The 11,890-nt window shown below is 39.1% G+C and overlaps 1 protein-coding gene across 1 annotated transcript in view; it reads right to left on the bottom strand.

The window, feature by feature from the left end:
- The window catches only part of LOC109967270 (NT-3 growth factor receptor-like), a 410,435-nt gene that overhangs the window by 280,694 nt on the left and 117,851 nt on the right, over positions 1–11,890 (bottom strand). The window contains exon 3 of the mRNA XM_020612721.1: positions 9,906–9,977. Coding sequence (XP_020468377.1) covers positions 9,906–9,977 — 72 coding nt within the window. The remainder of the gene's footprint in view (positions 1–9,905; positions 9,978–11,890) is intronic.

Below are 11,890 nucleotides of genomic sequence, written 5' to 3' on the forward strand. Positions count from 1 at the left end.
GAAGTGTCCTTGGGCAAGACACTGAATCCCAAGTTGCTCCTGATGGCCTTGCAGGGACAGTGCCACCATCAGTCTGTGTGTGTGTGTATAAGAGTTGGCGCCAGAGATGGCTGCCTCAGTTCTGGAGAAAAAATTCTTTTGTGTATAACATAGTGATTATGATTATCATTAAAGATAATGTATATTATAATATAATATAATTCAACTTGGGGTCATATTTATATTCTATTAGAACTTTAACCACATATATGACGAGTCTGACCTCACACACAGGACATCAATACAGAGTAGCTAGCAGCTAGCCAGCCAGTTTAAATAGTATTAGCTATGAAATGGTAATGAATGAATGAAACCTGTTACTGTGTCACCTCAGAATGTATTTTACAATCATTTAATCCACCATGGGCAACAGAAGAACTGCTGCTGCAATCATTGCAGTCATTTTTTACTGCTATTAAGCTGTATATTAACAGTCTCGCACATTATCCCTCTCTGTTTCTCAGGCAAAGGTCAATATAGCAATGTGTAGCACATTGGCAGATGGCAGAAATCAGCTCCAGCCTAGCAGTGAGACGGGGGCAGGACGTAGAGGGCTTCATATGAAATGAGACCTGAATTTTGAGAATCACAGGTACTATATCTGTATTTGGAGTTTGTCATGTCAGATAGAGGGGAAGACTTCCAGTAAGGCCCAGAGAACAACAATGTGAAGTCGTCTGGAAGCTGTAATATATCACGCCTATATAGGCAGTTCAGTCTTAGCTTAGAGCCCAGTGGTCCTCAGGCAGCATTGAAGGCCAATCAGAAAAAAAAACAGAAATATATATGATAAGTGTGTCTTGTTCTCTCTCCACTTCCCTCTTATCCTGAGAGGAATACTGATGAGGGCCAATCTCAGCTATGAATAATCAATATTGTTACATCACTAGCAGAGAGGAGAGGACAGACACAGAAGAAGCCAGAATCAAAAGAGACTGTGTGACCACAGATAGACAAGCACAGATACAGGCTCATTTCTGTTTTATTCACTGATGGTGGTACAAATGCTGACTTGTCATTACCAATACTGCTGCAACTATCTCCAGCACCCCTCCAGCAAAGGGTAGCAAAGAAGAGTCACTTGTGAAGGATGGCAGAATATCTCATCACAGATTTGTGCTGTCTGGTATTATCCATGTCCAGGGGGATCCAATCTGTCATCAATACTAAAGGCTGATATTTAAAAAAGGAAGTCACCAATGAAGGAAAAACTGAGTTTTTGTTGTAGTCGGATCTTAAATATGGACCTTTCATTATGGTCTGATTACTCAAACATTTTTTTCAAAGTAATTGGCTTCATCCTTCTTAGACTAATTAAAACACATAAAAACTGTATTAATGTAAATATATTTTAGTGCACTTTATTGTATATTGTTACTACATCCAGTAAATCAGTTTTTCAACCAGTGGTTTATGGCCCGCTGGTGGTCTGTCAAGGTATTGCAGGTGGTCCCTGCTCATGCATTCAATAATGTCAAATTTGGAAATTTTTAAACTCTTTTCCACACATTACTTATTGTTTGTGAATAATCAAATTCATACAAATATATAAAAAATGTAGAACACAGCAACACAGTGACTTTCAGGATTAAAATAACACCTTTCCAGTGTAACCACCCCACAGCAGTGGTGGTAAGGGTTACTAATCCTAATCCTAATATCCCAATAATCCTAATAATCAGAATGGTGGTCCCTTGGTCACAATTAGTTGAAAACCCCTGCAGTAGATACATCCTGTAGATTGCTGCTAACAGCGCAGACTGCACTATAGTTTCTAAATATCTGGCAGCCTGTGAATGCATAACGAGACAGAAACTGTGTAGTAATGACACCACACTGACAATAATTTTTATGTCAGATGTGAGGTCCATCCAACACATAGGCCACTGCAGTGAATCTCAATTAATGAGCTATACAAAATCTGTTTCAAGTTGGCTAAAATGTCCCTACACTATATAGTTGTGGCTAACCAACAGTGAACACCTCAATGAAGCACAGAAACACAAAGTGTGCCCATTTAGCACATTCATTTTCCATATTCCTTTTCATTCAGCATTCTCAAAGTTCCATTCAGTTTTCTCTTGAGTCACTTCCTAAACATGCCATTATTACAGTTTTTAATGAAGTCATGATTAATTAAATTCAAATATGGAGAAGGTGAAAGGGACAGAATAAGATGTTTTCTTCTTTGATTAAAATGATTAACATAAATTAAATTCAATAAGCAGCAGTCTGTTTGAAGACGACACACACACACACACACACACACACACACACACACACACACACAAATCCACATACCAATACACAGAGAGTGAAACAAACACCATCTGCCCACTTCCTGCTGTTCAGGAAGTCTCGGCAGCACTAAGATGGCCTCTCCCATGTGGAGCCGGCTGAAGCCCTGATTGGCCACTGTTTTCTCCTTGGAGACAGTTGCTATGCCAGAACATACAAGATGCCAAAAAGTGGTCGGGCACATGAATGCTATTGATTTTCTCACATCAGCTGTGTGCTCACTAACTGTAGTACTTTATAGTCATAAAGACTAGAATATACTTAATAATATTTACAAAGTACATGTGCATTTTGTTTTAGTGCAACTTTAAAATTTAAGTCTATCAAAGACCATACTTTTTTCTAAAAGTTCAACGCCAGCCTTTAGCCATGCCTTTGAGGATAAGCTCTTCATACACGCAGTTTAATAAATGGATAGAAATGATTTCCTTCACATTCACTGCAGTCATTCTAGAGCCATTAATATTCTGTTGGCCGCAGCCATGCAAAGCCATATTATAAACATGTCTTTACTGGAGACACAGACATGCAAAATACAGAGTATATATTTTACATTCCTGTTAGGGTCCATTTTAATGTACATCCTGCTATTGATAGTTACTTCTATGACCTGCAAGTTACCCAGTGAAGAACATGCAAATTTTCTTCTTCTGCCCTAGATAAGGCCTTCAGCATGCTATTCTTGGACAGGATTATGACTCCAAACACAAGCAAGTGAATCCATGAACGTGACACTGTAAAACCAACTTCAAACCTTTAACTTTACTTTTGGCACTGAGGTAACACCAGTAACCAGTGCAGGAAATAGTTTTTGTTGTGGCCATATACAGTAGGAGGTTGCTAAAACCTAATCAAGCATTCCATAATCTGAAATGTGAGTTTCACAAATATAAAAAATTAAAAAGGCAGTAGATCATTGTATCATCCTCCAATAAGGTATGACAGTGGATCCCTGTGAATGAATTTCACATCCAATTTCACATGTGTGATTAGTAGTCATTGCTTGAGTGTTGGTCCCTACTGGCTGCAGCACTCTATTACAGCTCCTACGCGCCACAGACACACAAGATTATATCCTGGTTTATGGGCCACCTAACCTTGAACAAGACTTCTTAACTTATACACAGGCTTCCCTCACAAACGTTACTTCCACCTGCAGTATATGTAAGTACAAGTGTACATAAATCTGTGCAACATATAAATACAGGAGGAATGTAATTCCAATCATATATAGGGGCTGAAGGTTAGACTAGTTGTTAACAGGACCATCCTTCACATCTTCTAAAAAAGGACCTTATGAGTCGTCTGTGCAAGCATCTTATTACAGCCCCTAGTTACAAGTTATTGTTCAGCAACATGGCTGTCATAATTGTGAAAAGAGTGGGTTATTACAGAGACAAATTTTGCATTGGGAAGAGGTCAGGGTGCATGTATCCACAGACAAAACACAGGAGGCTGTTCACTTCCTATTTAAGACCAATAGGCACTGATACGTCTTTTAACTGTGTTTATTTTTGTAACCATCTCAACAAAGGTCCAGTGGCACTCGGCATGTTTACTATCATAACCATGATGACATCGGTACAGTACGCCGGTCAACATAGGCACTATTTTAGGAGAAAGACTGCCATTCACTTGGGAACCTGGGTTTAAAGCCTCATGTCAGCAAGTATCCACATCGCTGAAGTCTCTTTGAGCAAGATACTTATCAGCTCCATCTGTGGTTTGTATTGAAGCTGAATCTCACCTCGGACCTCCCTGCGTACAGGATATCAGAAAACCGTTTCCCACATTATTCATATAACTGCAGATTTAGACATACTTACCAGAAAAAGCACTATACTCAAGGGTCTGTGTGCCATAGCAGCAGAATTCTAATAAACCAGTGATACCCGTGGTACATACATCATACCCAAACTTCAACAGATTGTTGTTGTTGTTGTTTTTGACCTGTATGACTTATCAAAGAACAACTCATGAGTGTTTTCAGGTCTGCCTGCTCTTTGGTAGAAAGTTAGGAAGGACTGGCATTCAACACTATGACCAGCCCATGATAGATTATGGATTGAGCCACATATTGTAGTGTAGTGTAGTGGCCGAGCTTAACCTGAACCAACAAGCATATTGTATTTCATGTCTGAACCCACCTGAGCCCAATGCACTTAAGTTTGTGCTGTGTTTTTCGAGTATGGCCCTCATCCTTCACTCTGAGGAAGGGTCGAAGCGTCTGTCTCCCCTGACCATTAAAGGAAGCAGACCTTTGAGCACTCCAGCAATCTATTTATTTGTTTGATGCAGCCATACTGTATTTTAAAGTGGCCAAACTGTTAAACACAAGTGCACTTTATGCCTATATGGCCCAAAGTTTGACCTACATGACTAAACCCTATCCAATCCCAAATCTGATTTTAAATTTCTGTCCCAACACATGAGGACCCATCTAACTCATGATCAATTCCTGGAAACAATGTTGTGTTTCTGGCTTGGAAGCCAGTGGGGGATCACTACCAAACAGACTCCAACTTGTTGCCCTGGGCAAACAGAGGTGTACATCCAGACCTCTGTGTTTGTTTTGCCATCTTTAGGAGGCTCCTCATAGTTGAGTGAAAGAAAACAGCTTGAGAGTTGTTGCAGTCTTTGTATCAAAAGATTCACATTGCTGTCCTCACACTCCACAGGTCAGTGGCAGGACATAGCAGTTATCCGCAACTGTAGTGGTAGGGGAAGTGGCCATCCTAAAACTGGCAGTCTAATAATCTGGCTTGCTTTGACAAATAGTGCCATGCTTTTTACATACCCACTACAGCAATGATGTTGAGTGGCATTATAACAAGCTACTGTACATTTTGCTTTGTGTGGCAGTTATAATTAAGGCAGATTAGAATTTTGTGCTGGACCTGGCATTCTTTTTTCCAGAGCTTTTTGTTTCATCACCTGGGCTCTGCCAACATAAGCAAATATTAGTGTCCACCACAAAAAATGCTAATTCCATGAAGCTGTTGTTCAACAAGTACAACCAATCAGCTGCCAATCTTTGCCCTCTGGCCGGAGGTTCATAAGTGTGAAATGTAGGACCACTAGACTGAAAAACTCTTTCTTTCCCTCTGCCATCAGACTCCTAAACAGCTGAGGAGTTTATTACCAAGAAATATGTGATGTACTGTTTACATTCTGTTTGCACATGCATAATTGCACAATGACTGTTGACTGCTGCACATGCTGCTCCCATGCAGCATACATTCTGTTATATTCTTGTATATATTTTTTTCTACTATATTGCTGCATCTGTGCTGATTAAAGTGCCTTAGATTTTGTGTTATTTATTTATCTACTTTATATTTCATTTGTATTTTGTGGCATTCATGTGGACGGCAAAGGAAGAATTTCATTGTACAGGGAAACATGTTTCCTAACTGTGCATATGACAAAATAAACACTTTGAACTTTGATCAGGACACAGAGCAGACTGCAGCCCTCACACAACTTTGGACACTCTAGATGCACTTTTTAAGAAGAACCTTTACTTTTATGCTCCCTAAATATACATAAATATACAAACAAATAAATAATTAAATAAAATCACACCACTGGTTGTGGTGTGTTTATAGTATTGGAAAACTCATAAGATGAATGTGACATGATATTCTCTCTTACTACCACCACTGTACTTTTTCAACAACAGTCAACCATTAGGACTGACCTCCCCAGAGGCTGTTAGAGGTACTAGGCTCCACAGTTACTACCTGAGATGTGCAACACTTAAATTTTCACAGAGAGCAGCCTAACATTGATAATATAATGGTAGCAAAAATGACAAAGGTGACATTTGATAAACAAAGAGACATGTGGGGATGGTTAAACGAGAAGGTACAGATTAAAGGATGTAAACTAAATAAATCAATGGTTACCAAGATATAGAAGAAAAATAAGGCCAGCAAGAATACTATAGAAAAAGAAAAGATGACTCTCAGATACTACATTCAGCAGTAGCAGGTTTTTCTCTTTTTTTAAAGAGACTCAACACAAACAATATGCTCACAAATGTTTGAAATACAGAAAACACTACAGTCAGCTGAGTTTGGCAACGCTGCCAGGTGCAGAAGACCAGAAATGTTTGATGAAATATTTAAAATACATTGCAAAGTCAATATGTGGTGAAGATCAGCAGAAGGTCCAACATCAACATGACTGCACCCTCTGGATACAAGGAAACATCCATGACCTCTTAATGTTACATTTGTAATTTCTTTTTAATGTGTAATAACACAGCTGACTTTAACCTTTGAACTCATAAGAACAAAAAGAATATTTATACTATAATACATTTACGTAACTAGCTGAATACTAGATGCAAAACAGCTTTTAACCAACCACAGTAGCTGCAATCATGAGATTATGTTGTTAATTGAAATAATGCAATGGGTAGACAAAATAAAGTGAACACATATACAGTGTAATACAATTCAGTGCAGTGGTCAGGCACTGAATGCTGCAGTTCAAATACATCAAACAGATGGCCACCAAGTGAAAAGGAACTGCAGATTCAGGGAATGTAGTGAAAAACTGTCTTGCTGCCAACAGCAAAAATGAGTTGGTGGCTCTATAGCCTTTGGCAGGGCTTAAAAAATCTGAAATTCATGATGACAGTTTGGGCTGATAGGTTTTCTTGTATTTGATGGATCCTCTGTCTTCTCCTCTATTACACAAAGCTCGACTAAACCACTTTCCCTGTCACTAGGAAATCTGGTGTGCAAACCTGCTTCCCATTGTTAAATAATAACTGCCCACCATAACACGTTACATTAGCCATGAGAAACTCCCATAGTTTACACTTGCTAAAGTTTCTTATTGCAAATATGTAGTCTAATTGCCTAGTCCTCAAATATAATACAACTTCAAACAAAATATTATTTCAAGAAAATACTATATATACATATCATCTTATATTCAGGCCTATGTGGTATTTGCCTGAGCTTTAAGGTTCTAAAAGCTAAGGGGATGTTTAAAGGACGTATATTATGCAAAATTCACTTTTAGAGCATTTTCTGACTTTCACATGGGTGTGTGTGTAGAGACACACAAAACAAGACAAAGGAGCAGTCAGTGCCTGTTTTACATTATCCGCATTTGTAAAAAGCCCTGCTTAAATGCACTGTTCAGATTTGTCTCTCTTTATGACATCATACAAAATGACGCGGCAGGCCATTTCGTATGGCGCAGATCAGTTTTTGGTACTACTGGTCTGCCATTGTGATTTTCTCACTAGAACAGCGGATGCACAGCAACATGGCACAGTTCAGAGGAAAACACGGATTCTGCTTGGTTGTTGGTTGCACAAAAGTCTCTACCTACTTCATCCACGGAACCAGTGAAGACACAGTGGATATTGTATATTTATTATGAAAATGTTCCTGAAGATATCCTTAAAATGTTATGTGCTAACGCTAATCATTTCAATTCGGAGTGCTTTCTCAACAAGGGTCAGTACAACACTGGATTTACTTCCAGACTGCAGCTCAAATTTTTTTCCGACTTTGTGACTCTACCTCACATCCTGTTGCTGATATGTGGCTATTTTAAAGTTATTTTACTGCTTGTGTATAAAGTTAGCCTGTTTACCTTAGTCACATTAGCCACAGTGTAATGCAGCACAGCTAATGTGGCTAACAGTCGCTTGTATTACAGGCAGAATGGCAGAAACAGGTTAAGTGTTTGGGAAAGTAATATTAATGAACAGTCACAAGGTACCAGAGACTTTTTTAGCCAAATGGTGCTAACTTTGCTTGTTTATCTAGCCTTGTTGTAACAGTATTAAACCTTGTGTAAACCAGGGGTACCCACACTTTTTCGCCTTGCGAGCTACTTTTCAAATGACCAAGTCAAAATGATCGACCCACACTAAAAATACTACGCACACACACACACACACACACAACATATATGTATGAATGAGTGTCATAGTTTTTATGCTTGGTCTGAAAGTGCCACTCCACATTTCCCTTCTTCGGAATAGTGATGGTAGATTGGCAGATCAAGCAAACACATTTCGAATATAACGTTGTGAAAAAAAAAGTCCTCCTCCCATTCTGTATGGAATGTTTTTGGTACGTTTTCGGTTTCTTACTTCATTCGGCTCCCCCACTCATTTTATACCCTTTAGTAGAAATTAATTCAAAGGCTGACAAGGTAGTTCGCTCATTGGAGTTTTGCAGTAGCTCGTGCTGTTGACTGTGCATGTTTGGTGACTTGTGTGTCAGAAAAAACAAGATCTCAGACTGGCTGCCCTGCATGTCAATCAAGTAGCAAATGCCATAGGGAGGATGGATGATAGGCTATATATGAATGATTGTCACTTTCTGCTTTTCCTGTTAGGGGTCGTCACAGCGAATCGTCACTCTGACCATTTGCATGTTAACATATCGCATGTGTTTTACGCCGGATACATCTAATTTATTTTTGAATGGCACGCGATCTACCAACACTACCTTTGCGATCGACTGGTCAATCGCGATCGACGTATTGGGCACCCCTGGTGTAAACGTTACTGGGGTTTTTATCTATTAAACAACACTGCCCAGGTTAGACAACAAGAGTGGTGTGACAGTAGCAGATCTGTGACAGGAGCAGGCTTCAACTTGAACATCTGGTTGTTTACTTTTTGGTTTAGAGTGGTTATTATGGTGAAATTTACAGTAGAAATGCAGCTAATGTTAACCAACCAAGTTTATCAGAGTTAACACTGAAGGCCTTAGCTGTCCAGAATCTGGAAACATGGCTTGGAGTTGGTAGGTGGTTCCTGTTCAGTGCTGTGGGAGGTGACCAATCAGAGCAGACTGGAAATTTAGGGTAAGGGGCCAGGAGCTAAAACAGACCATGATCATACAGAGGTGAAAAGAGGTGCTACTGGTGCGCTGAGGAAACTAAGGAACTTTATGAACATACAAGAGTTTAGATGTTGGGTAGTAGAACCTTTAAATAACAATATAAACCTGAACATAAGTATAATTTGTGACCTTTTAATCTAGAGTTGAAGTCTTCTCAAAGAGAAAGAACTATTTTTCATATCAAAGTCATTTTAGTGGCCATGAGGAGTCCTACACAGACTGTGAAAGCACCTGTATACCAGCTGTGTAGCTCTGAGGATTTGGAAGATATAGACTAAAAGGACTAAGAGTCATAGTATATCTACACCTCTGCTTGAAAACTATACAACAAAAATATGTCTTTACTTACATGTACATCTCTGAAATGACCTTATTTTGCCTTCTGCAAATGCTGTTAAGTGTTTATTTATTTTCAGCACCAGTAAGGAATTAAAAGCCTCAGTGCTAACAGCATCTTTATCCTTAAGCCACAAAGTTTTTAATTGATTAAATTATTGCCCCGTTTCAGAACACTGCTCTGTGTGTGTGTGTGTGTGTGTGTGTGTGTTCTCTTTTCCAGGACACACATCTTTGGTTGTGGCCATGGTTATTAATTACAGTGTGTATTTTTACATTTATGCATGCAGGCATATTGTTAATGTTGATATTGTGTGTGTGTGTGTGTGTGTGTGTGTGTGTACTCACATGTAGTGCAAGTGGGGGTTCTTGGAGAAAACACGAGTCTGGATTGAATGCAGGTTGCTCCTTGTAATAGTTCTGTAACACACACACAGATGCAAGAACAAAAGCTTTGATAAATAATCTTGAGCTCCATCACCCTGAATTATAGTTAGTTAAAGGCGAAGAACAACAGGACAAGAAAAACTATTAAATAAAGAATTCAAGAAATAAAAGAGAGATGGAAAGGAAGAAAGATAAAACTGTAAATTACTTTGTTCCAGTTCAGCAAACTGCACTGATTTTCAAAGCACAAACACAAGTTACAGTTTCTGGATAAATCTCGGGGAGACAGTACAAACCAATACCTAAACTAGGCAGGATTCTGACATCAGCCAACAGGCTGATGCTAAGAGCATATGGATGAGAGCAGGTGTTGTGGCTGATGGCCTCACTGGGCCTGCTGCTGATGAGCTGATACTTTGCAGGTCACACAACTTGCATTAATTTGTTTTAGGTTGTGAAACTCAAGCAAAATAATCTATGTTCATCCAAGCTAAATCACATTATCACACCACTTTTTTAGAAGTGCTTGTTGCTATCACACCTCAGTGCCTCAAATACTTCTCTTTTCAGGAGGATACTGTGGATGATATCAAGAACCATTAAAAAAAAATAAACTATGGTGCATGTGACATGATCCAGAGATTCACAGACATTATGCTACAGTTTGTCTGAAGAAGTTGCAAATGCTTTAATACATCCATGCAAATGATTATGTACAATTCTCTGCTGTTTCCTACATTATCAATTGTTTGTCATGTTGATCAAAATGTATTATATAGTTCACTGTGCAATAGTCTTACCCCCAAAACACCTAGTCATTAGTTCTAAATCTGTCCTGAATTGGTAAATTGCTCCCAGGTGAATCTTGACTTTCCCTAATGAAGGTGCATCTCATGAACCATCAACTGGCAAGTATACATATAGCTGGAGCACAACACAATGGAAGGACAAGGAATTGGACGGGGTCAACAGCCAGAGAGAAGAAGAAGAGGAAGAGGAGTGAGGCTGCGTGGCGGAGGAGTTGGGAGGCAAAACAGAGGAAGAGGCAGAAGAGGCCGAGGACATATACGTGTTCCTGATGACGTTGTCAATCATGGGCTTACAATGGCTGAGGCTGGTCGAAGGGTGCAGCCAAATGTTGCTGCGCTACCAGTATGTACAGGTAAAACATGCATGAGCATGCAGCAACTGTACCTCACAGTAAACAGTACAACATCGTATAGTGATATACAGTACAGTAAGTGTGACATTTACACATTTGCTATGACTGTAGAAAAGTAGATGCAATATGTGATGTATACATTTGATGTAACTGTATCTTTATGGAGATAAAATACTATCAAAAATGTTACAAATGTGTGTTTAACGTTTTGTCTGTAATAAAGCCATTTGTGTGTGTGTGTGTGTGTCATGCTGTTCACAAATGCATGCTGTAAAAACTGCACATAAAACACATTTTACAAATGCTTAAAATCGATTTTTCGTGTGCAGTTCTTTAGAAAGTACATACACATTGTTACCTACGCATGCGTGGATCGTCTAACACACACGAATCACCTTCCGCGCACACACGGATTTTTGAGAGTGTTTTTCCGCACTCTCAAAAGTCCACGGTCCACGAATGCACGGTGCGTTTAAGGACACGTGGAAAACTCGGACATCTGAGTTTCCAAACCTGTTTCCCAAACAAAAGTATTTACACAATGCTATTCCAAATGGACATTACATAAAATAAACAAAAATATCTAATACATAACACGTTTTAACAGAGAACATTCCAGTTGCCTGCAGTTTGTGGTGCATGTTCTAAATTTTTATATATTTAGAATTTAGAAGTTATGAAGCTGAAGTTAATGTTTCGCCCTGCGGAGTTTATAGTTTTTCAGTAGGGCATATTTTAGTGATGCACATATTCCTCCCGACGGAGTTTGTTGTTGTTTTTCAGT

The sequence above is a fragment of the Monopterus albus genome, unplaced genomic scaffold, assembly GCF_001952655.1.
Source record: "Monopterus albus unplaced genomic scaffold, M_albus_1.0 scaffold127.1, whole genome shotgun sequence".
In the NCBI taxonomy this organism is placed as follows: Eukaryota; Metazoa; Chordata; class Actinopteri; order Synbranchiformes; family Synbranchidae; genus Monopterus; species Monopterus albus.